This window comes from Bombina bombina, chromosome 1 (assembly GCF_027579735.1).
Source record: "Bombina bombina isolate aBomBom1 chromosome 1, aBomBom1.pri, whole genome shotgun sequence".
NCBI classification, from domain to species: domain Eukaryota; kingdom Metazoa; phylum Chordata; class Amphibia; order Anura; family Bombinatoridae; genus Bombina; species Bombina bombina.
The window spans coordinates 1022822392-1022846871 of NC_069499.1; the positions used below are offsets into that span (position 1 = coordinate 1022822392).

Below are 24480 nucleotides of genomic sequence, written 5' to 3' on the forward strand. Positions count from 1 at the left end.
CTTGATGGACAAGCTATGCAACCATTTAAATTACCCTTTAAAAACCAAACACACTCCTATATACACCCCCCCCCCCCCAATACATGTAAGCTCATGCACACACTGACCTCAAGGTGTAATAAAGAACAAAAATGACAACAGTCCATTTTAAGCTGAAAGAATCTTAGCATTTTCTCTCTGTCACATTCTTGATTATTCTTTTATACAGGCTTAATTTCTTGCTCTTTCTTGGTTTTACACTCCCATATTCCTTATTCCAGTCTGATATTTCATGTTGCGTCTTTGTCTTTTGCTGCCTATCTCCTGTTCGCCGTCTCACGCTCTTTGTATCTCTCTCTCACATGCTGACCAATAGACGACCAGATATCAGGTATGTGTTCCTCTTGATGTGCTTTGTGTAAAGCCTGAGCTGTCCAGTTGTAGTTGATATTGTGAAGTTTCTCTGCCTTATGCCATTGTATGCCTACAGGGAGGGAGACTGGTGGCTGGCTCGTTCTCTCAGCTCTGGACAAACTGGGTATATCCCCAGCAACTATGTGGCACCTTCAGATTCCATCCAGGCAGAGGAGTGAGTGTCACTTTATTTGTTCTGCTTTTCAGTCCTCCTTGCAGGTGTTGATATTCACTGTATCAAAACCTCCATAACTATTTTGCTGAGAGACTACCACCAAGTCTATTGTGCACCTTCACGTCTGTTTCTTTACTCATTCACTATTATTTTCACTTCTTAAAGGGATATTGTACACTACATTTTTCTTTGCATAAATGTCTTGTAGATGATCCATTTATATAGCCCATCTTGGAGTGATTATTTTTTTTTACAATGTATAGTTAGTTTTGCTTATTTTTTATTCATGTTTTAATTTTCGGATTTCTAACCAAGCCCCAAAGTTTCAGATGTAGACTTAAGTCTACAGATTCCTGCTGCTCTTGTTTGTGTAATCTGTCTTTTCATATGCAGGGGAGGGGGTTGGTGTCTGCTCTTCCTGCTTTCCCAGCATCTTTCACTGGGTGTCCCAGCCTAACCTCATCAACAGTGCTATACTGGGAGCTTCTAAGTAAGTTTTTAAAAAAGGTTTTATACTGAATTTTTTTATCGGTATCTATGCATATTCTTCTTTATAGTAGTGTCTATTACATGCAGTTATATGAAAATTGGTGTACACTGTCCCTTTAAGCTGATAAATCAAATACTCTTATTCTCACTGACACATTACTTTTTCTCTCTAATTACTTGTTTACATCCTCATCTTTTCCCTAAATGTATTTTCTTATTTTTTTTTTACAATTCTCTTAAAGGGACACTGAACCCACATTGTTTTTCTTTTGTGATTGAGATAGAGTATGCAATTTTAAGCAACTTTCTAATTTACTCCTATTATCAATTTTTCTTCGTTCTCTTGCAATCTTTATTTGAAAAATAAGACATTAAGCTATTTTTGTTTCAGGACTTGTTTATTGGTGGTTGAATTTATCCACCAATCAGCAAGAACAACCCAGGTTGTTCACCAAAAATGGGCCGGCATCTAAACTTCCATTCTTGCATTTCAAATAAAGATACCAAGAGAATGAAGACAATTTGATAAAAGGAGTAAATTAGAAAGTTGCTTAAAATTGCATGCTCTATCTGAATCACGAAAGAGAAAAAATTTGGGTTCAGTGTCTCTTTAATTCCAGGCCTAGTACCCTCCATTAGTGTAATTCATTTGCTGTTCCTCTGTCTACCTACTAGTAAGTGTACTTTGCACCTTTGTCTCAATTACCTTGCCACTTTTTTCCCAGCATGCTTTTCTTGTCTTTCTCTGAAGTCTGATTTTGTCCCTTTCACAGATGGTATTTGGGGAAGATCACTCGCAGAGAGTCAGAACGGTTATTGCTAAACCAAGAAAACCCTCGGGGGACTTTTCTGGTACGAGAAAGTGAGACTACGAAAGGTAAGGGGAGTGAGGGTTAGAAAGAGAAAAATACACTATACTAGCATATTGGGGATGTCCATGAAAGGATGGAACACAAAGGGGAATAAATATGAGAAGAGTTATAGTTTGTATGGTTGGTATTAGTGACCAGACTAATAAAGGTAACCAGGATTAAAAGACCTATTAATAGGAGAAACTAAGAGTCCAGAGTGGAACATTTCTGGGTATTAACTACAATTATTTGTGTTGCTGTTGTGACCAAATTGAGGTAATTTTGAAGCTGTTGGGATACATAAAAAAATACTGTGAGATGAGTAGAAATATTTAAGCTCATGATGATGGAAGACTGAGATGGACCAAGTGCAAAGGAATCTGGGGGTGGGGAGGCTTTGTCAGAGATCTGAAGCTGAAGGATAAAAGTAATGGAGAGATCTACAATAGCTGTTCTGGAAATATATAGGGATAGAGGAAATAGGTGAAGACTCACTAACATGTTGCACCATAGGAAGTAATGACCAGCAGTAAGAAGATTTCTGAGAGGGACCAGTCTTTTAGTCCTGCTTTGCTATCTTCATTTGTCTGCTGCCTTCTCTGACTGGCCGGCCTGTGGCAGTGTGGGGAGGGGGTCTGTTGATATGGGGGGAGCAGCAGTAAGTGGGTCAGTGAGAGGAATATCCATGTTACCCATAGCAACGGGAAGCAATGTTTCTGTTTGCTGCCTTAGGGCTTCTCTCCCATGTATTCATCTCTTTTCTTCCCTTTATCCCCCTAAGTATTTAAGCAAGGGGTTATGTTAGATGCAGTCCTAATATAAAGCTTTGTGCTGTTGTGTTTCAGTTGGGGGGGGCAGCATATAGAAATCATTTGCTTCAGCCTTTGCTTGTTTTCCAAAGGCCCTGTATGTGTGTGTGTCAATCTTGTGGACATTTTACACAATATGTTTATCTCTGGCTTGTATTGTACATAGTCACTTTCTATGTGTATGTTTGTTTGTATGTGTGTGTGTGTGTGTGTGTATGTATATATATATATATATATATATATATATATATATATATATATATATATATATATATATATATATATATATATATATATATATATATATATATATATATACATACACACACACACACACACACACACACACACACACACACATATATATATATGTGTATGTTTGTGTGTATGTATACATACATACACACACATACACACACACACACACACACACATATATATATATATATATATATATATATACACACACACACACATATACACACACACACACATATATATATATACACACACACACATATATATATATGGACACACACACACACATATATATATATATACACACACACACACACATATATATATATATGGACACACACACAAACGTGTGTAGATCTATATATCTATATCTCAAATAGTGTAATGCATCAACAGGTTCTGCACCACTGTCCAGTGCCGAATCTGACAGTTTAAGCTCGAATTAATTTATGTAGATTTTGTTTTCAGATTTCTTTGAAACACTGGGTGCAAGTGCCTAGAATTGATGCTATTTTGAAGGCAAAAGGTGGTCACACCAAATATTTATTTGATTTAGATTTTTATTCCGTTCACTTACTTTGCATTTTGTTAATTGATCAAAATAAAGTATTACCATTTCTATGTTTGAACGCATTTTTGCACACCTGCCTAACACTTGTACAGTGTAGTGCATGTAGTAAACTTAAGTTTCTTGAAGTGAAAAGTAGACTAGCTTTTCACCTTCTTACTTGATTTATTTGACCAATTTCTGCCTATTTTAATATATATATCTGTATCTCTGTACATTAACCTGCTCATTTTAATATAGTCACAGGTCAAAAGAAAAGAGCAAACATAGCATGGTACTGTATAACCAAACATTTGCAACAGTGATATTGGTGAATACACATTCTCAGGCGCGATCAACAAGTTCCTGTGTATACGCCGACCAGATATCAGGCAAAGCCAAAACTTCCCAGTAACGCTTCACTTAGAATTAGCAATATTTATTAAAAAATATTTTAAAAACCTTAAAATATTGAAATACAGGTCAGGACATATAGCCACTAAGGGTCTTAATTGATAAAAAAAAAAAATCAACTAGTTTGAAACGGTTACTCCACAAGGACATCATTCCTCCCAAGAGTCCGCCCCTTACTGTGACGTCACTTACTCCAATGTTCCAAACAATGCTGCCATAGACTGCTAGACACATGCACACTCATAAGCTCCTCCTCAGTCTTCATAGATTTACTATTTAACAAAGGATACCAAGAGAACAAACAAATTTGATAATAGAATTACATTTGAGTTATTTAAAATTGCATAATCTCTCTTGCTCAGTTTAATTTTTATTTTTACTGTTGCTATAATTCAATGTCCTTTCCATATTAAATTAAATTTCCAGCGTTACCAACTATTTTTTTTCGCTATGATGTCATATTGCGGTAAGTTTTTAACTATTTTAAGCTCAGTTAACATCTATATAAACTGTATATTCAGTCTTTGGAAAACCCATTTCATAATACCACGTCTTCCTTTCAAACCCTGTGTAGAAATCTTTTATACTCATGGGCAGAGAACCTTTATTTATATTTTTTTTGCATTTCCTTTTCATTGTCTCATCCATTTCAATGTGATTTCTCACCAATATAATGACCCAGAGTAAAAATGCAGGAAAAGGAAAACACTTTCTCAATAAGGAATACTGCAGCAAACTTGTTACAAACATTAAAATATCTCATAATCCATTTAAATATGTAGTAATAAGTCATTATGGCTTTATGTACTCGCTGTACCAACCACCGTTGTATTAGGTAGGTGTATAACCCCAAGGACAGAGAGGGAACTTCCAGCAAGTGCAGATATTTCAACCTGTAATTCTGCTGCAGCCTAGGTTTAGCATCAGCAAAGGAGTGTTAGGGCTAGCTGGTAGGTATCCTCTGTTAGGGCTAGCTGGTGGGGATCCTCTGTTAGGGCTAGCTGGTGGGGATCCTCTGTTAGGGCTAGCTGGTAGGTATCCTCTGTTAGGGCTAGCTGGTGGGGATCCTCTGTTAGGGCTAGCTGGTAGGGATCCTCTGTTAGGGCTAGCTGGTAGGGATCCTCTGTTAGGGCTAGCTGGTAGGGATCCTCTGTTAGGGCTAGCTGGTAGGGATCCTCTGTTAGGGCTAGCTGGTAGGGATCCTCTGTTAGGGCTAGCTGGTAGGTATCCTCTGTTAGGGCTAGCTGGTAGGTATCCTCTGTTAGGGATCCTCTGTTAGGGCTAGCTGGTAGGGATCCTCTGTTAGGGCTAGCTGGTAGGGATCCTCTGTTAGGGCTAGCTGGTAGGGATCCTCTGTTAGGGCTAGCTGGTAGGGATCCTCTGTTAGGGCTAGCTGGTAGGTATCCTCTGTTAGGGCTAGCTGGTAGGTATCCTCTGTTAGGGCTAGCTGGTAGGTATCCTCTGTTAGGGCTAGCTGGTAGGTATCTTCTGTTAGGGCTAGCTGGTAGGTATCCTCTGTTAGGGCTAGCTGGTAGGTATCCTCTGTTAGGGCTAGCTGGTAGGGATCCTCTGTTAGGGCTAGCTGGTGGGGATCCTCTGTTAGGGCTAGCTGGTAGGTATCCTCTGTTAGGGCTAGCTGGTGAGGATCCTCTGTTAGGGCTAGCTGGTGGGGATCCTCTGTTAGGGCTAGCTGGTAGGTATCCTCTGTTAGGGCTAGCTGGTGAGGATCCTCTGTTAGGGCTAGCTGGTGGGGATCCTCTGTTAGGGCTAGCTGGTGGGGATCCTCTGTTAGGGCTAGCTGGTGTGGATCCTCTGTTAGGGCTAGCTGGTGGGGATCCTCTGTTAGGGCTAGCTGGTGGGGATCCTCTGTTAGGGCTAGCTGGTGGGGATCCTCTGTTAGGGCTAGCTGGTGGGGATCCTCTGTTAGGGCTAGCTGGTGGGGATCCTCTGTTAGGGCTAGCTGGTGGGGATCCTCTGTTAGGGCTAGCTGGTGGGGATCCTCTGTTAGGGCTAGCTGGTGGGGATCCTCTGTTAGGGCTAGCTGGTGGGGATCCTCTGTATTTTTCACGGTGCTCAGGAAAGATGAACAGACAGGAGAAGTACTAATATATAGTGTAGTGACAATACTCTAGTACTCTAATAGACCCCACTCATACGTATAACCTCAGTCCATATAAAGTATTTGTAAGTAGCAAAGCTAAATTAAAATTGAATGTTGGCTGAATCAGACATTGAAGGGTTAAAAGCCAACTCGGAGAAAACTCCCGGGTCTGCAAGTTAAATCGGCACTTATGTAAAGATGAGGTTGTCGATCCTTAAAGGGACATGAAACCCAATTTTTTTCTTTCATGATTTAGAAAGAGAATACAGGTGGCCCTCGTTTTACAACGGTTCAATTTACACCGTTTCAGAATAACAACCTTTTTTTCCAGTCATGTGACTGCTATTGAAAAGCATTGAGAAGCAGTGCATTTATTAAAATAGCTAGTAGGTGGAGCTGTCCGCTTGTGTTGCAGCAAAGACAAGCAAGCTGAAATTAATTAGTTTAACCAGACCTGAGCTATCGAGCAGATTTCAAAGGAACAAGATCTTCCTGTCTATAAATCAGTCCAGATTGGAATGCATAGAAAGAACTGTTTGAAGAAAAATTTAAGTGAAGTCTGTGTTGTGTGATTATTTTATTAGGTTTATAATGCTGTTTAGCAAATATTTTTGTTCATTTAACTTAGTTTAATTATTTATTCTGTGTTGTGTGATTATTTTACTAGGTTTATAATGCTGTTTAACATTTAAAGTCTTAATTTTAAAGCTTTAAAAATAATGTATTAGGTGTTACTTATGACAATTTTGAGAGGGGCCTGGAACCTATCTCCCTCACTTCCCATTGACTTATTTACAACGGTTTCGATTTACAACCATTCCTTCTGGAACCTAACCCCGGCGTAAACTGAGGGCTACCTGTACAATTATAAACGACTTTCTAATTTACTTCTATTATCTAATTTGCTTAATTCTCTTGATATACTTTGCTGAAAAGCATATCTAGATAGGCTCAGTGGCTGCTGATTGGTTGCTTCATATGGATGCCTCGTGTGATTGGCTCACACATGTGAATTGCTATTTCTTCAGCAAAGTATATCTAAGGAATGAAGCAAATTAGATAATACAAGTAAATTGGAATGTTGTTTAAAACTGTATTCTCTACTTGAATCTTGAGAGATTTTTTTTGGGTTTAGTGTCCCTTTAAACATTTCAAAGTTAGAATGAATTTCTTCATCAGAGATCCAGTGACCCTTTTCCATTGTAAACATATTTGGTCTGTTTAATCTTTCAGTTGCCACCTTATAGCCGTCTTGTTTCCCAAGGGCTATCTCTTGAGTGAGGTAATGACTATCATTTATTCTTAGGTTACCTTTTATTCTTGAAGAAAACTCTTGCTTCAGCCTTGGGTGACTATCCATCATGATATCTATAGATATCTATCTATCTCAATTTATAAATTCTTTGAGAAGAGCCCTCATTATTCTCAATGGAAACAAACTCTGTTACTGGATATGCAATTAAACCAGTACTCAGCCCATATCCCGTTGTTGCTTTATAAATGAAATAATTATACTTTATAGTACTTTTTATTTTCTTTATAGAAATTGAGAGTAATCGTCCTTTATTAAAGTTTGGTGAGTTTAGAATGATATAAGCTTTGTGTGCTCACTTAGGCTCTTATTCTTCTCTAAAGCTGGTCTGGTGAGATAATCTAAGACCTCTCCTCGGGACTGCAAGTTCGTTCAATATACTGTTTTATGTTTTATTTTTTTACATAGGAAAAATGTACAATGTCATATATGGCTTTAAATAATCTCTGGTTATGTCTAAAGGGACATAAAGTACCATAAAATGACTCTAGTCTGTAGATTGGAAGCTCTTTGGAGCAGAGCTCTCTTCCTTATGTATTCATTTGTTTAGTCTGATTCATTGAAAAACAAAACGCTGATAGATAAAACGTGTGTTCATTATGTACCCTGGCAGCGCTATACAAATAAATTATGATTTTAATAGACATAGCCTTGCAATAATTTTGACATAACAGAGTGTGAAAACTGTCGGAAAAGCTTAGCATCTTGTTTGCTGTAATTGTTTTTCAGTAGTCAAACTCTATACAGAAGTCAATGTGTACTTGTTACTAGAGTGACAAAACTAGCTGCTGCCATTTTACAATCTCTTCTCACCTATGCAGAGGCGCGTTAGGGATAGGTGTGGCAAGGTTAGACTTGTGAAGTCTGCATTGTGACTTTTTTATTTTAACCCTTTACAAATGTCAGTTCATTAAGCTCCGTGTTTTCATACTAGGCACCACATTTTGATGTAGCCTGTAATATCAGTGATGCTGCTGATGTTTTCGCAACGTCACCGATCTGTGGATGTGCTCCTCTTCTGTCATTGAAAATATCTAACGTGGTGTATGAAAATGTGGAGCATCCTTAAGGGGGTTAAAAAAAAAATTAGCAGCTCTGTAAAGGGTTGCCAGGAACTGGAGGGAAAAAATAGTATAGGTAGTATAGGTAGTATAGGTAGTATGTATTCTATAGCTTAACCTCTTAAGGACATATCACGGAATTTTTCCGTCATAAAACAATTGAGCAAACTGAAAGCTGTGTCCTTAAAGGGTTAATGCCCCATTTAAACCTTGCTGCCCTCTAGAAGAATGAACTACATTAGAGGTTTAGCAAATTGTTCTTCGTTTTGTGGTGAGATTTTTACACCCTATGCAATTTGATGACCCAATAATTTACCTTTTTTAATTTCTACCTATCCTGAGATCTGAATCTAAGGGCTCAGCAGCTGTCTGTGTTACCTTCCGCAGAATGTATCCTTTAGTGTCTTATGGCTTCTAGATTATTGTTCTGATTTTACACATTCATCTGGGAGTTTCCTCCTTTCTCGTTCTGTTCTTGTTTACAAGTCAATAGCAACATATTCTGTTTTTTTTATTTTATTTTCATATTCTATTGTCTGTCATGAACACTTAGGACTTGAATTTCTATACCTGATGATTGTGGTTATTTTGCTTACTAATTATATAATGTGCATGAAATATACTGTATGTGTTTTGAACAGTATTTTCCAACCATAAGCCTTCACACAAAGGGCAATAACATTTTGGATGAATACATTACCAATAAATGATTACGGACTATAATAAATTGTGTGCTAAATGATGTCAAACTTCATATTTTCAATGTAATCTCTCTAACAGTCTTTTTTTTTTTTTTATATGCATTGTCCTTTTAAATGTACTTGGTTAATTGTGACTGTCTTCGTAAAAGAATAAACCTTCGTAACTTCTAGACAGGAAAGAGGATCTTCAGTCAGCTATGATTAATTCAACAAGTTCCTGAAACATTAACACCTAGATTACGAGTTTTGCGTTAGAGGCTATGCGGTGCTAACGAGCAGTTTATGCTCACCGCTCACTTACAGACAGCGCTGGTATGACTGGTTTTTACAAACCCGGCGTTAACAGACAAAAAGTGAGGGTAGAGCAAAATTTTGCTCCACATCTCACTCCAATACCAGCTCTGCTTACGTTAGAGGTGAGCTGGTGTAACGTGCTCGTGTGCGATTTTCCCATAGGAATCAACGGGGAGAGCCGGGTGAAAAAAAGTCTAAGTCCTAATGCAGCCCCATTGATTCCTATGGGGAAATAAAAGATATGTCTACACCTAACACCCTAACATGAACCCCGAGTCCAAACACCCCTAATCTTACAATTATTAACCACTAATCTGCCGCCCCCGACATCGCCGACACCTACATTATAACTATTAACCCCTAATCTGCCGCTCCCGACATCGCTGCCACCTACATTATACTTATTTACCCCTAATTTGCTGCCCCAACATCGAAGACACCTACATTATATTTATTAACCCCTAATCTGCCTCCCTCGTCGCCGCAGCCACGATTCTAAATTTATTAACCCCTAAACCTAAGCATAACCCTAACCCCCCCAACTTAAATATAATTTAAAGTACAGTACACCTAATCTAATCCCCCTAACAAAATAAAAAATAAAAGAATCCCTACCCTACACTAAATTACAAATAGCCCTTAAAAGGGCCTTTTGCTGCCCTTTTAAGGGCTATTTGTTTTTGAAAATCGGCTCTTTTACCTGTAAAAAGTAAATAAATTACAAATTCCCCCCCCCCCCCCAACATTAAAACCCACACAACCAACTCTACTCTAAAACCCACCCAATACCCCCTTTAAAAAAACCTAACACTAACCCCTTGAAGATCACCTTACCGGAAGAAGTCTTCATCCAACCGGGTCGAAGTCCTCAACGAAGCCGGGAGAAGTCTTCATCCAAGCTGGGTGAAGTGGTCCCCCAGACGGGAAGAAGTCTTCATCCAGACGGCATCTTCTATCTTCATCCATCCGGAGCGGGTCCATCTTCAAGACATCCAACGCGGAGCATCCTCTTCATCGACGGCTAACACTGAATGAAGGTTCCCTTAAATGACGTCATCCAAGATGGCGTCCCTTCATATCCGATTGGCTGATAGAATTCTATCAGCCAATCAGAATTAAGGTAGAAAAAATCCTATTGACTGCAATCAGCCAATAGGATTGAAGTTCAATCCTGTTGGCTGATCCAATCAGCCAATAGGATTGAGCTGGCATTCTATTGGCTGATTGGAAGTAGGGTAGGGCTTTTTTATTTTTTTGGGGGGGTGGGTTATTTTGTTAGGAGGATTAGATTAGTTGTAATTAGTTTAAAAATCTTGTAATTTGTTTTATTTTCTGTAATTTAGTGGGGTTTTTTTTTTGTACTTTAGCTAATTTTATTTAATTTAGGGAAATAATTTAATTATAGTGTAGTGTTAGTGTAACTTAGGTTAGGTTTTATTTTACAGGTAAATTTGTATTTATTTTAGCTAGGTAGTTGGTAAATAGTTAATAACTATTGTACCTAGTTAAAATAAATACAAACTTGCCTGTAAAATAAAAATAAACCCTAAGCTAGATACAATGTAACTATTAGTTATATTGTAGCTAGCTTAGGGTTTATTTTACAGGTAAGTATTTAGTTTTAAATAGGAATAATTTAGTTAATGATAGTAATTTTTATTTAGATTTCTTTTAATTATATTTAAGTTAGGGGGGGTTAGGGTTAGACTTAGATTTAGGGGTTAATAACTTTAGTATAGTGGCGGCGACGTTGGGGGTGGCAGATTAGGGGTTAATAAATGTAGGTAGGTGTCGGCAATGTTCGGGACGGCAGATTAGGGGTTAATAATATTTAACTAATGTTTGCGAGGCGGGAGTGCGGCAGTTTAGTGGTTAATATATTATATTGGCGGCGATGTCCGGTTCGGCAGATTAGGGGTTAAAAAAATTATTTTAGTGTTTGCGATGCGGGAGGGCCTCGGTTTAGGGGTTAATAGGTAGTTTATGGGTGTTAGTGTACTTTTTAGCACTTTAGTTAATAGTTTTATGCTACGGCGGGCGTTGTAGTGTAAAACTCTTAACTACTGACTTTAAAATGCGGCACCAGTCTTGACAGGAGAGGGTCTACCGCTCACTTTTTGGCAGACTCGTAATACCGGCGCTATGCAAGTCCCATTGAAAAAAAAAGAGGATACGCAATTTACGTAAGTGGATTTGCGGTATTTCCAAGTCTGGCCAAAAAAGTAAGCGGTACACCTGTACCTGCAAGACTCGTAATACCAGCGGGCTTTAAAAAGCACGTTAGGACCTGCTAACGCTGCTTTTTAAGCCTAACGCACAACTCATAATCTAGCCATAAAGTGTTTATTTTTTTTTTATTTATTATTTTTTTTTTTTAACATTAACGGAGTTCAGACAAGACCACATCATAGACTGCATATAAAGCAAGTTTTAAAATAGACGCCCATTCATTAATCAGTGTGTGACATTTTGTTTAGCTGTGCTAGATGAGGGGGAAGAAGTTGTAAAGTGTACTTTTGGTTGCATTTTATTCAGGGGACGATAAATCTGTTAAGTTAAAGGGACATTCTGGTCAAAATTTAAATGCACATAGATGAATAACATCCTCTCTGCCCCAACATCGAAGACACCTACATTATATTTATTAACCCCTAATCTGCCTCCCTCGTCGCCGCCACGATTCTAAATTTATTAACCCCTAAACCTAAGTATAACCCTAACCCCCCCAACTTAAATATAATTTAAATCTAAATAAAATTACTATCATTAACTAAATTATTCCTATTTAAAACTAAATACTTAACTGTAAAATAAACCCTAAGCTAGCTACAATATAACTAATAGTTACATTGTATCTAGCTTAGGGTTTATTTTTATTTTACAGGCAAGTTTGTATTTATTTTAACTAGGTAGAATAGTTACTAAATAGTTATTAACTATTTAATAAATACCTAGCTAAAATAAAACCTAACCTAAGTTACACTAACACTTAACGCTACACTATAATTAAATTATCTCCCTAAATTAAATACAATTAAAATTAGCTAAAGTACAAAAAACAAACTCTAAATTACAGAAAATAATAAACAAATTACAACATGTTTAAACTAATTACAGTACACCTAATCTAATCACCTTAACAAAATAAAAAATAAAAGAATCCCTACCCTACACTAAATTACAAATAGCCCTTAAAAGGGCCTTTTTGCGGCCCTTTTAAGGGCTATTTGTTTTTTGAAAATCGGCTCTTTTACCTGTAAAAAGTAAATAAATTTCAAATTCCCCCCCCCCAACATTAAAACCCCCCCACCCACACAACCAACTCTACTCTAAAACCCACCCAATACCCCCTTTAAAAAAACCTAACACTAACCCTTTGAAGATCACCTTACCGAAAGAAGTCTTCATCCAACCGGGTCGAAGTCCTCAACGAAGCCGGGAGAAGTCTTCATCCAAGCTGGGCGAAGTGGTCCCCCAGACGGGAAGAAGTCTTCATCCAGACGGCATCTTCTATCTTCATCCATCCGGAACGGGTCCATCTTCAAGACATCCAACGCGGAGCATCCTCTTCATCAACGGCTAACACTGAATGAAGGTTCCCTTAAATGACGTCACCCAAGATGGCGTCCCTTCAAATCCGATTGGCTGATAGAATTCTATCAGCCAATCAGAATTAAGGTAGAAAAAATCCTATTGACTGCAATCAGCCAATAGGATTGAAGTTCAATCCTGTTGGCTGATCCAATCAGCCAATAGGATTGAGCTGGCATTCTATTGGCTGATTGGAAGTAGGGTAGGGCTTTTTTATTTTTGGGGGGGGTGGGTTATTTTGTTAGGAGGATTAGATTAGTTGTAATTAGTTTAAAATTCTTTGTTTTATTTTCTGTAATTTAGTGGGGGGGTTTTTTTGTACTTTAGCTAATTTTATTTAATTTAGGGAAATAATTTAATTATAGTGTAGTGTTAGTGTAACTTAGGTTAGGTTTTATTTTACAGGTAAATTTGTATTTATTTTAGCTAGGTAGTTGGTAAATAGTTAATAACTATTGTACCTAGTTAAAATAAATACAAACTTGCCTGTAAAATAAACCCTAAGCTAGATACAATGTAACTATTAGTTATATTGTAGCTAGCTTAGGGTTTATTTTACAGGTAAGTATTTAGTTTTAAATAGGAATAATTTAGTTAATGATAGTAATTTTTATTTAGATTTCTTTTAATTATATTTAAGTTAGGGGGGGTTAGGGTTAGACTTAGATTTAGGGGTTAATAACTTTAGTATAGTGGCAGCGACGTTGGGGCGGCAGATTAGGGGTTGATAAATGTAGGTAGGTGTCGGCAATGTTCGGGATGGCAGATTAGGGGTTAATAATATTTAACTAATGTTTGCGAGGCGGGAGTGCGGCAGTTTAGGGGTTAATATATTATATTGGCGGCGATGTCCGGTTCGGCAGATTAGGGGTTAAAAAAATTATTTTAGTGTTTGCGATGCGGGAGGGCCTCGGTTTAGGGGTTAATAGGTAGTTTATGGGTGTTAGTGTACTTTTTAGCACTTTAGTTAATAGTTTTATGCTACGGCGGGCGTTGTAGTGTAAAACTCTTAACTACTGACTTTAAAATGCGGCACCAGTCTTGACAGGAGAGGGTCTACCGCTCACTTTTTGGCAGACTCGTAATACCGGCGCTATGCAAGTCCCATTGAAAAAAAAGAGGATACGCAATTTACGTAAGTGGATTTGCGGTATTTCCAAGTCTGGCCAAAAAAGTGAGCGGTACACCTGTACCTGCAAGACTCGTAATACCAGCGGGCTTTAAAAAGCACGTTAGGACCGGCTAACACTGCTTTTTAAGCCTAACGCACAACTCATAATCTAGCCATAAAGTGTTTATTTTTTTTTTATTTTTTTTTATTTTTTTTTTAACATTAACGGAGTTCAGACAAGACCACATCATAGACTGCATATAAAGCAAGTTTTAAAATAGACGCCCATTCATTAATCAGTGTGTGACATTTTGTTTAGCTGTGCTAGATGAGGGGGAAGAAGTTGTAAAGTGTACTTTTGGTTGCATTTTATTCAGGGGACGATAAATCTGTTAAGTTAAAGGGACATTCCGGTCAAAATTTAAATGCACATAGATGAATAACATCTTTGAATAGAAACATCTTTGCAATATAAATGTATTGGAAAAAATGTTTCTAGTAAAAGTTATCACTATTTTAATGTTAACATTTTTCTCTGCACCTGCATGTGAAGAATAGCAAGATTTTCTCAGTGTGCCAGCATTTTAAATATTGCAGCTGCTCAGAGCACCAGTGGGGATTGTATCTTGTCATCAATTATCAAATTGAGTCTTTAACAGATGGTACAAGCACCTTAGGCTCTCTGAGCAAGTGCTGTGTTTAAAATGCTGGTGCACGGTGCATACTTAAATACACTTTTGAAACATCTATAGCTTTTATTAAAAGCATTTTTGCTAATTCATGTATATTACAAAAATGCTTCTTTTAAAAAGTAAAATGCATCCATGTGGAATACATTTTTTGCTGAAATGTCCCTTTAAAGAGCCAGACAGAGGTATTTGTATATAGATATATGGAAAATTAACACCAAAAAATTAGGAGCCAGGGGTAAATTTCTAGTGGCTCCTGGTTTGTTGGGCCCTGATTTAAAGTGAATGTAAATTTTGATGCTAAAGTGCCCGGTTTTTAAAAATTTGATTAAAAACAGGGGCACTTTAAAGGGACAGTTCACCCAAAAACTTTCTCCCCTTTAAATTATTCCCAATTATCTTTTTTACCTGCTAGAGTGTATTAAATTGGTTGCAAGTAGCTCCTTTACTCATATTTCAGCATTTGAAATAGCTGATTTAGCTTGTGGTTTCCCAACCTATACTGAAAGTTTTGATACTGGCGTATACACTATTGACAAGCCTAAGTATACACAGCCAGCAGAAGAGATTACTCTCTCAGTTGGATGCAGGATAGTTAAGTAATAATAATTTTCCATTGTTCTCTCTATGTATTGAGCTTTGGTGTTCCAGACAACTATAAGATAAGGAAGCAAGTCTGTGTACATGAAAGTGATAACATAATGAGATCTGATATTACCTGAAGCTCAACCCATTGTAATAGGCTGTGGTTTCAAAGCACAAAACCAGCTACTTCAGATACACAATTTACTCTTCTCCATCTATACTTCTTCGCTAGGTAAACTTATCAATAGTTATGGTTTCAAATATCACCTCTATGCTGATGACACCCAGATCTACCTTTCCACCCCTGCTCTCTCTCCCTCTGTCCTCTCTCATGTCAGCAACTGCTTATCTGGTATTTCTTCCTGGATGGCCTCTCACCACCTAAAGATTAACATGTCCAAGACTGAGCTCCTTCTTATCCCCCCCTCAAGCTCTACGCCGACTTCTGACTTCTCTATCCCTGTTGACGGCATCACCATTTCCCCATCGCCCCAAGTCCGCTGCCTCGGAGTCACACTTGACTCAAACATATCCTTCATCCCCCATATCCAATTGCTTTCTACATCCTGCCGCAATCATCTATGCAATATTTCAAAAATTCGCCCTTTTCTGAGCGCTGACACAACAAAGCAAATAATCCACTCCCTTGTTATCTCCCGACTTGACTACTGCAACAACCTACTCGCTGGCCTTCCTCTTTCCCGCCTCTCCCCCCTTCAATCCATCCTAAATGCCTCTGCCAGGCTGATCCACCTTTCCCATAGATCTGTATCTGCTGCACCTCTCTGAGTCCCTTCATTGGCTCCCCATTTACAGCAGAATTAAATTCAAAATTCTCACCCTAACATACAAAGCGCTCACCAACACCGCCCCCCTCTACCTATCCTCTCTAATAGACAAGTATACTCCAGCCCATCCACTAAGATCCAACAATGACCTGCTCCTTGCATCCGCAACTATCACCTCCTCTCGTGCTAGACTGCAGGACTTCTGTCGTACCTACCCTCTGGAACACTCTCCCTCGTGCTGTCAGGCTTTGCCCTAATCTTTCTTCCTTTAAATGCTCCCTGAAGACTTTTCTGTTCAGGGAAGCCTACCACCCAACTCAATAATAAATTAATTTCACTTACCTAAACATTTCCCTCATCTAACTCTGTATTAACATCCTTCTCAATCTTGCAGTCCTCACCTCCTGTTTCTCAACCTCCGTCCCTTCTAGATTGTAAGTTCCCACGGGAATAGGGCCCTCAATCCCTCCTGTATGTGTTTGTAAATTGTGTCCTGTATCTTACAAGTCTTGTATTGTTTTATTTAAATGAATTGTATCCATGGACAGCGTTACTGAATATGTTGGCGCTTAATAAATAAAATATAATAATAATAATACACAAATAAACCCGAAAATTCAATTTCTCAAATATTTTATACTCTGCAGTTGGTATAACAAGTCATTTAAAATACATTTATGGAAAAACAATTTTACAGTGTACTGTCCCTTTAATTCATCAATTTACATTTCACTCCTGTTGTGAAAAAAAAACTTACCTTTTAATTTTGACAGCCGCTCCAGCTTCCTCTACCCATCGCAAAGCCTCTCCCTGGGTCTAAAATGAGGAATCCGGCTTCCTCCAATCACGGCTTTGAATCAGACACTGATTCCCCGGGGGGGGGGGGGGGGGGGGGGAGCCGTGATTGGAGGATGACCGATCCATCATTTCTTACGTCAGAAATGGCTTTGCGACGACCGGGGGAAGCTGGAGCGACTGTCAAGTTTAAAAGGTAAGTATTTTTTCACGAGTGAAATGTAAATTTTGATGAATTAAAGTGCTCCTGGTTTTAATCAAATTTTTAAAAACCGGGCACTTTAGCATCAAAATTTACATTCACTTTAATCATACTGCCATTCCCTGACTCTTCAGTGTTGTAGCTCCTGTCATGTGATGTTCTGCCTGCACCAGAGGAGCTGCTGTTGTCCCTGTAGCTTAGGAGTGGTCTTGAGGTCAAACACAAGGTCACACTGGCAAAAAAGGTGTAAATGTTTTACCTTTATAAAGGACACTAAACCTCAACTTTTATTTCCCCATAAAATATTTAGTTATGCACAGTAAAATAGCAATGAACTTTTCATTAATTTAATTTAAAAGTTGTAGTTTTTCTACTGCTGGGAGTGATTTTCCATGGTATTCAGAACCAGGCTTGCATGATGCACAGTGCTTGTTTGCTATGTGCATTTATATCTGTATCTAATTGACCATCAAAATAAAACGAAGATAAATAACACAAGGCTTTACAGCTAACGGTACACATTTTGCTTGACTTTATTTTTTTATTTTTTTAACCATTTAAGAGCCTTTTGTATGCAGTTTTTTTTAGGGACATTTTTAGGAACATTTTTCTGCTTCCCATGGTCAGTTTTACCATCTGGAGTGTATTAAAATAGTTTACATATAGCTCCTTTACCTTTTAAAAACAGCTTATTTTGCCACCTATACTGCTGTAGATAAGTGCTAAAATGTTAATTTTCAATTGGTTTCTGTAACAATTGAGAACTGTTCTCCCTGCAAGCTCAGACAATTTCAATTGGCTGTGATTTCAATTAATAAAAATGCATATATTTACAAATATATAAACCTAAAGGAGCAATTTCTCATACAGGTTATGATAACTGGTATCACAAGTCATTGGAACACATTAAAGTTATAGGTCAAAATTGAAATGTGCATGAATGCATATTATATTTTTAAATTTAAGCATATTTGCAATATATTTCCAATAACAAAAATGCATCTAGTGAATGTTAGAACTGTTTTCAGCAGCATATGCACATATGGTGTGAGGCCCGGTGCACCAGTATTCAAACACTACACGTCAGCAGTGGCTTAGTAGACTGACCATATTGCCGCTTTAAAAAGGGACACACATGAAAAATACATATGTCAGGGCTGTTTCCAGGGCTGTTTAAAGAAATGTCTTGTATAAGAACCCTGACATGTATTTTTCATGTGTTTCCCTTCTTAAAGCGGCAATATGGTCAGCCTACTTATATGACACATATTAAGTCTTCAGACACAATACAGACCACCAGCAGCTCTCTGAGCTTGAATAATGGCGCACGGGCCCTCACAGCATATGTGCATATGCTGCCAAAAAACAATAACTTTTATTAGAAGCATTTTTTGCTAAGACATGTATTGCAAAAATGCGTCTATAAAATTTTTTAAATGCATTTATACACATTTAAATTTTGACCTTTCTATCAGTTTTAAGAGGAAAGCCATTTTACAGTACAATGTTTCTTTAATGTCTCTCTGTCATAGTATAATATAACCTCCTTATAAATATTAACTTGCTTATAATTAAGGTTAAAGGGACAGTGTACACCAATCTTCATATAACTGCATGTAATAGACACTACTATAAATAATAATTTGCACAGATACTGATATAAAAATCCTATATTAAACAGTTTAAAAGCTTACTTAGAAGCTCACAGTTAAGCTCCGTTGAAAAGGTTAGCTGGAACACCCACTGAAAGTGGTTCTATAGCAAAAAAGCAGAACCCCCCCCCCCCCCCTCTTCCTCTGCATATGAAAAGACTCTTTACACAAACAGGAGCAAGCTGGAGTAGGTATATGATTATTATTATTATTATTATTATTATTATTAGTTATTTGTAGAGCGCCAACAGATTCTGCAGCGCTATAAACAAATGTGGAGCACAACAAAATAATTATAGGGATCAAATGGGTAGAGGGCCCTGCCAAGAGTTGCACTGTTGTAGTCAGCTCTTAAGAAGGTGAACTACAAACAGCTGGACTCTTAGGCTTACATGCTAAGGGGGTTCAGGGTTATAGTAATGGAGGAGAGGAACTGGTATAAAGAAAGGTTAGTGTAGGTTGTATTCATCCTGAACAGTAGAGTCTTTAGGGAGCGCTTGAAGCTTTCAAAACTAGGGAAGAGTCTTGTAGAGTGAGGCAGAGTTCCACAAGATGGGAGCCAGTCTGGAGAAGTCCTGTAAACGGGAGTGCGATGAGGTAACCAGAGAGGAGGAGAGTAGGAGGTCATGAGCAGAGCCAAGGGGACGGGAGGGAGAGTATCTGGAGACAAGGTCTGAGATATAGGGGGGAGCAGTGCAGTTGAGGGCTTTGTATGTCAGAGTGAGAATTTTGTGTTTAATCCTAGAGGCAAGAGGAAGCCAGTGAAGGGATTGGCAGAGAGGTGCAGCAGATGAAGAGCGACGTGTAAAGAAGATGAGTCTGGCAGAGGCATTCATTATGGATTGTAATGGAGCTAGGCAGCAGGTGGGGAGACAAGAGGACAGAGTTGCAGTAATTGAGGAGGGAAAGGATGAGAGAGTGGATTAAAATCTTAGTTGTGTCTTGTGTAAGGAAATGTCTAATTTTAGGGGTGTTTTTGAGGTGGAAGCGGCAGACTTTAGCCAAGGACTGAATGTGTGGAGTGAAAGAAAGATTTGAGTCAAATGTGACCCCGAGACATCGGGCATGCGGGGTAGGGGTAATGACGGAGTTGTCGACGGTTATAGAGAGATTGGGGGTGGAGATTTTGGAAGAAGGGGGTAAAATAAGGAGCTCATATACTAGTTTTTCGAGAAGCTTTGAGGGAGGAGGGAAATAGGGCGGTAGTTGGCTGGGGAGGTTGGATCAAGGGAAGGTTTTTTGGGGATAGGTGTGACCAGTGCATGTTTCAGAGATGAGGGAAGTATACATCCGTATTTTCCTAAAACTTTGGGGCTTGGTTAGGAGTCTGAAAATCAGTGCAATGTTATTTAAAGAAAAGCAAAACTATCCATTTAAAAAAATAATATAAAAAAATGTATAGGCTATATAAATGAATCCTCTACAAATCATTTATGCAAAGGAAAAGCTAGTGTATAATGTCCCTTTAATCATAACAATGTGGTCACTGGCACAATAATTATGTATAATCTATAAAACCATTATTCAGTTATGTTCAATTAAAGGGTTAAAGAATCCACATTTATGCGGCTCTTATTTTCAGTGGGAGTATTAATACATAAACCAGTATGATGCAGACATTTCTCAGAGGGGCATATGGCACTGACCTAAGCCTAAATGAATCAGACTTGTTTGCTGAGCGTGTTAGGTGTTTCCTTTTAATTCATTTAATTTTTTTAAGTCAATTCAGTGTATGATGTGAAAGACCTCAAAAAGTGCCCATGACCTGCTTTTACACTGATGCACATTAGACAACTCCTTTTAGTGTGTGTGTGTAAACACTGACCTATAATTCTATGGAATGAATTAAACACACAAGGCAATATTGAAAGTGAAAGAGAGTCAGGATACTGTAAATACTTTGTGCAAGTGTTACAAATGCTGAGCGACAAGGGAGTATGGGAGGGGAAGCTAAGAAACTGGGAGAGGGTTTAGACAGAGTAAATGAAACTGTGACGGGTAAAATATCAAAGTGACACATGAGGTCCAAAGAGCAAAAGAAAAAAGGGCGAAAGTGAGAGCTAGGCATAAAGACTTACACTAATGAGCAGACTTACATAGAGGTTAGAAGGGGAAAGACCAAAACAGGACATAAAGTCTAGAAGCAGCTATCAGTAGTGTGTACAGACATGCAGTGTATTTCCTTGTTTAGGAGGGTGCTGTTAACTGGTTAAATTATTAACTTGCATTTGGTTTGCTTCACTGTAGCTTCAGTAACACTAAGAAGCTATGCTGGGGAATGTGTAAGCTCTTTTTAAGTAGCTATATGTTCATGGACTAGGAATAGTGCGTGCACATGTTAGTGATTTATAACTGGACACAAGTGAGTTGCAAAACATGGGAGCCTCAGATTATTCGTTTGTTAGGGAGTGCTAAGTTTTTATACCTAGCTCTAGTTATATCATTGTGTAAATGTCGCAATTTATACAAGTTATGTTATGTCCATTACATTTCTTTCCTGAGATACGGTGAATCCACAGAATCATCAATTACTGTTGGGAATATCACTCCTGGCCTGCAGGAGGAGGCAAAGAGCACCACAGCAAAGCTGTTATGTCACTTCCCACAATCCTCAGTCATTCTCTTTGCCTTCGGTGCAAGGCGGAGGTGATGTTTTGGGTTTTCAAAAATGAAGCTTCTGTGGAATGGATTTGCAAGGCTGCAACTTGGTCTTTTCTGCATTCCCTGTCCAAATTTTACAAATTGGATTCTTTTGCCTCAGGTAAGGTTCTTTTGGGAGAAAGGTTCTTCAAGCAGTGGTGCCTTCTGTTTAGGTTAACTGTCTTGTCCCTCCCTAATCATCTGTGTCCTCTAGCTTGGGTATTGGTTCCCAACAGTAATTGATGATTCTGTGGACTCACCGTATCTTAGGAAAGAAAACTAATTTATGCTTACCTGATAAATTTATTTATTTCTGGATACGATGAGTCAGCTGCCCGTCCTTTATTTTAAGACAGTTATTTTTAACTTTAACCTCAGGCACCTCTACACCTTGTGTTATTTCCATTTTCCTTCGGTTGAATAACTGGGGATTGTGGGAAGGGAAGTGACATATAACAGCTTTGCTGTGGAGCTCTTTGCCTCCTCCTGCTGGCCAGGAGTGATATTCCCAACAGTAATTGATGATTCCGTGGACTCGCTGTATCCGTAAAAATTTTTTTTATCAGGTAAGCATAATTTTTTTTTTGTTTTGTAGTGATGTGGTGATTAAACAAAGATGCCTCAGTTTATCAAGATTAGATGAAAGTTTATTAAATACACTACTTTATTTGACATGGTCACTCTTTCTCTATTTCTAGGTGCGTACTGTCTGTCTGTCTCTGATTACGACCCATCTCGTGGTCTGAATGTCAAACATTACAAAATCAGGAAGTTGGACAGCGGCGGCTTCTACATTACATCTCGGACTCAGTTCAGCAACTTGCAGCAACTGGTGGCCTACTATAGCAGTAAGTGTCTCTACAATAGAGAGGCTTGGGATGCACAGAGAAAATGAACAGAAAAAAGGAGAGAGGAAAAGAACAAGGTGTTAGGAACACACAAGATGAAATACTTAGAATAGTGGGTGAATGTAAATGAAAGAAGAAACATATAGTAGATCTTGGGAATGTGATGGTTAATCTGGAGAACATTAGGTAATGGTGAAGCAGAACTGTATGAGTAGTTGAACAGGAAACCTGTTTGGGCTGGTGTGGGAGAAGGATATCAGCTTCATAATTGTTTGGAGAGTGAATTTTTTAGGACATTGAACAATGGCATTGACATGATCATGTGCAGAATACTTTTTACAGAAGGGATAATGGTGTAGGAGAAAATCCTATGGTTTGGTACATGAAGAACAGACCTTTTGAGGAAAGGGGGTGTTGTGTGAATAATCTGATAGACAAGGGATGCTAAGAACTAATGAGTTGGTTGTTGGTAAGGAGCTTATTGTTCTACCTCTGTTGTTGACCGACTTTTTCTTGTCCTTGTGCTTTCATTTTCCAACAGAGAACGCAGATGGACTGTGTCACCGACTCACTACTGTATGTCCCACCTCAAAGCCTCAGACCCAAGGGCTGTCCAGGGATGCCTGGGAGATTCCACGAGACTCGCTGCGATTAGAGTTAAAACTTGGACAGGGTTGCTTTGGGGAGGTGTGGATGGGTGAGTGCTCTTTGCAAAAACATAAAATTAGAATACTAATTCCTCCACAGCAGCTATTTACACATCTGGTAGAGGAGTAAAACAACAATACTCTGAATAGCGGTACATCTGAACTTGTATGTTCTGTTTTTAGGCACGTGGAATGGAACAACAAGGGTGGCTATTAAGACGCTAAAGCCTGGTACTATGTCACCTGAGGCTTTTCTACAGGAAGCCCAGGTCATGAAGAAGCTTCGCCATGAAAAGCTTGTCCAGTTGTATGCTGTTGTGTCTGAGGAACCAATCTATATTGTGACAGAATATATGAGCAAAGGTTAGAGAACGGAGATGGCAGCCATTGAACTTATACATCTGGTGCTCAGTAATGCTTACACCTGTTTTGTCTCTTCCATACAGGTAGTCTGCTAGATTTCCTAAAGGGTGAGATGGGGCGCTATTTGAGGCTCCCTCAGCTTGTGGATATGTCTGCACAGGTGTGTGATAGTCTTCTGAGTTTTGAGATGTATAGATTGTATAGTAAGCTACCCTGCTTCACTACTTGTTTTCCTTGCAGATTTCCTCTGGCATGGCCTATGTGGAGCGTATGAATTATGTGCATCGTGATCTCCGGGCGGCAAACATCCTGGTGGGAGAGAATCTAGTGTGTAAAGTGGCTGACTTTGGGCTGGCGCGACTAATTGAGGATAATGAGTACACAGCACGGCAAGGTAACTACATGTACTCCATAATTTTAATTAAAGCAGCACCATTTTTGTGGTTATTTACACAGTAACTCTATATTGCCGCATGTTGGTTAAGTATATAAATACTCAGCATAACAGTGCAATCTAGTGTGTTGTAAAACCATGTATAGGTACTCGCGTCTCATTGCTATATAGTTCAGAAGATGTCACACAATTAAATACCCAGCAAAATGTTTGTGTATAGACATCAAGAATCAAACGGAAAAGTGAGTACATATCAGCCAAAAGTTATACAGCTTATCATATTCTGCAGAGCTAGTTTTTATTCAATGCATTATGTTCTTTATCAGTTTAGTTAATTGATGTCCATATACATTGCAAAATTTAATTAAGAGAACTTGAAGTGCTTTAGACCATTCCAGATGCATTCAACCCAATCTAAAAAAATATATGCCTTTATAAAGGTAGGTACATTCAAAATGGAATGCTTTTTTTTTTTTTTTTTTTGAGTAGCAGTTGTTGAACAGTTGGTGCTAGTCAGGTTTGTTGATTTAGGTACCTATCAGTCTATGGCAATACATGTTGCTATCCTAGCCCTGAGAGACTCAAAATATTGAGTGTCGGCTCATCAGTTAAAAGAAAATATTTTTTAACCATTGTGCATGTATGAGCTTTTTACAGAATGTTTTACATGTGCTCTTTTCTCTGAGTGCTTAATATTTGTATAGTTTATCTGTATGTTGAGCTGAATCCCTTAAGTGATATTGGGGAGGAGGGGGAAGAGGCCAGTTTCG

General features: G+C 38.4%; 1 protein-coding gene across 3 annotated transcripts in view; it reads left to right on the forward strand.

Annotated features, from left to right (window-relative positions):
• The window catches only part of SRC (SRC proto-oncogene, non-receptor tyrosine kinase), a 138898-nt gene that overhangs the window by 87584 nt on the left and 26834 nt on the right, over positions 1-24480 (forward strand). For 2 of the 3 annotated variants that reach the window (XM_053717439.1, XM_053717509.1), the window contains exons 4-11: positions 356-370; positions 470-568; positions 1831-1934; positions 22157-22306; positions 22848-23003; positions 23137-23316; positions 23400-23476; positions 23557-23710. In XM_053717439.1, coding sequence (XP_053573414.1) covers positions 356-370; positions 470-568; positions 1831-1934; positions 22157-22306; positions 22848-23003; positions 23137-23316; positions 23400-23476; positions 23557-23710 — 935 coding nt within the window. The remainder of the gene's footprint in view (positions 1-355; positions 371-469; positions 569-1830; positions 1935-22156; positions 22307-22847; positions 23004-23136; positions 23317-23399; positions 23477-23556; positions 23711-24480) is intronic. The other variant, XM_053717587.1, reaches the window with a different exon arrangement.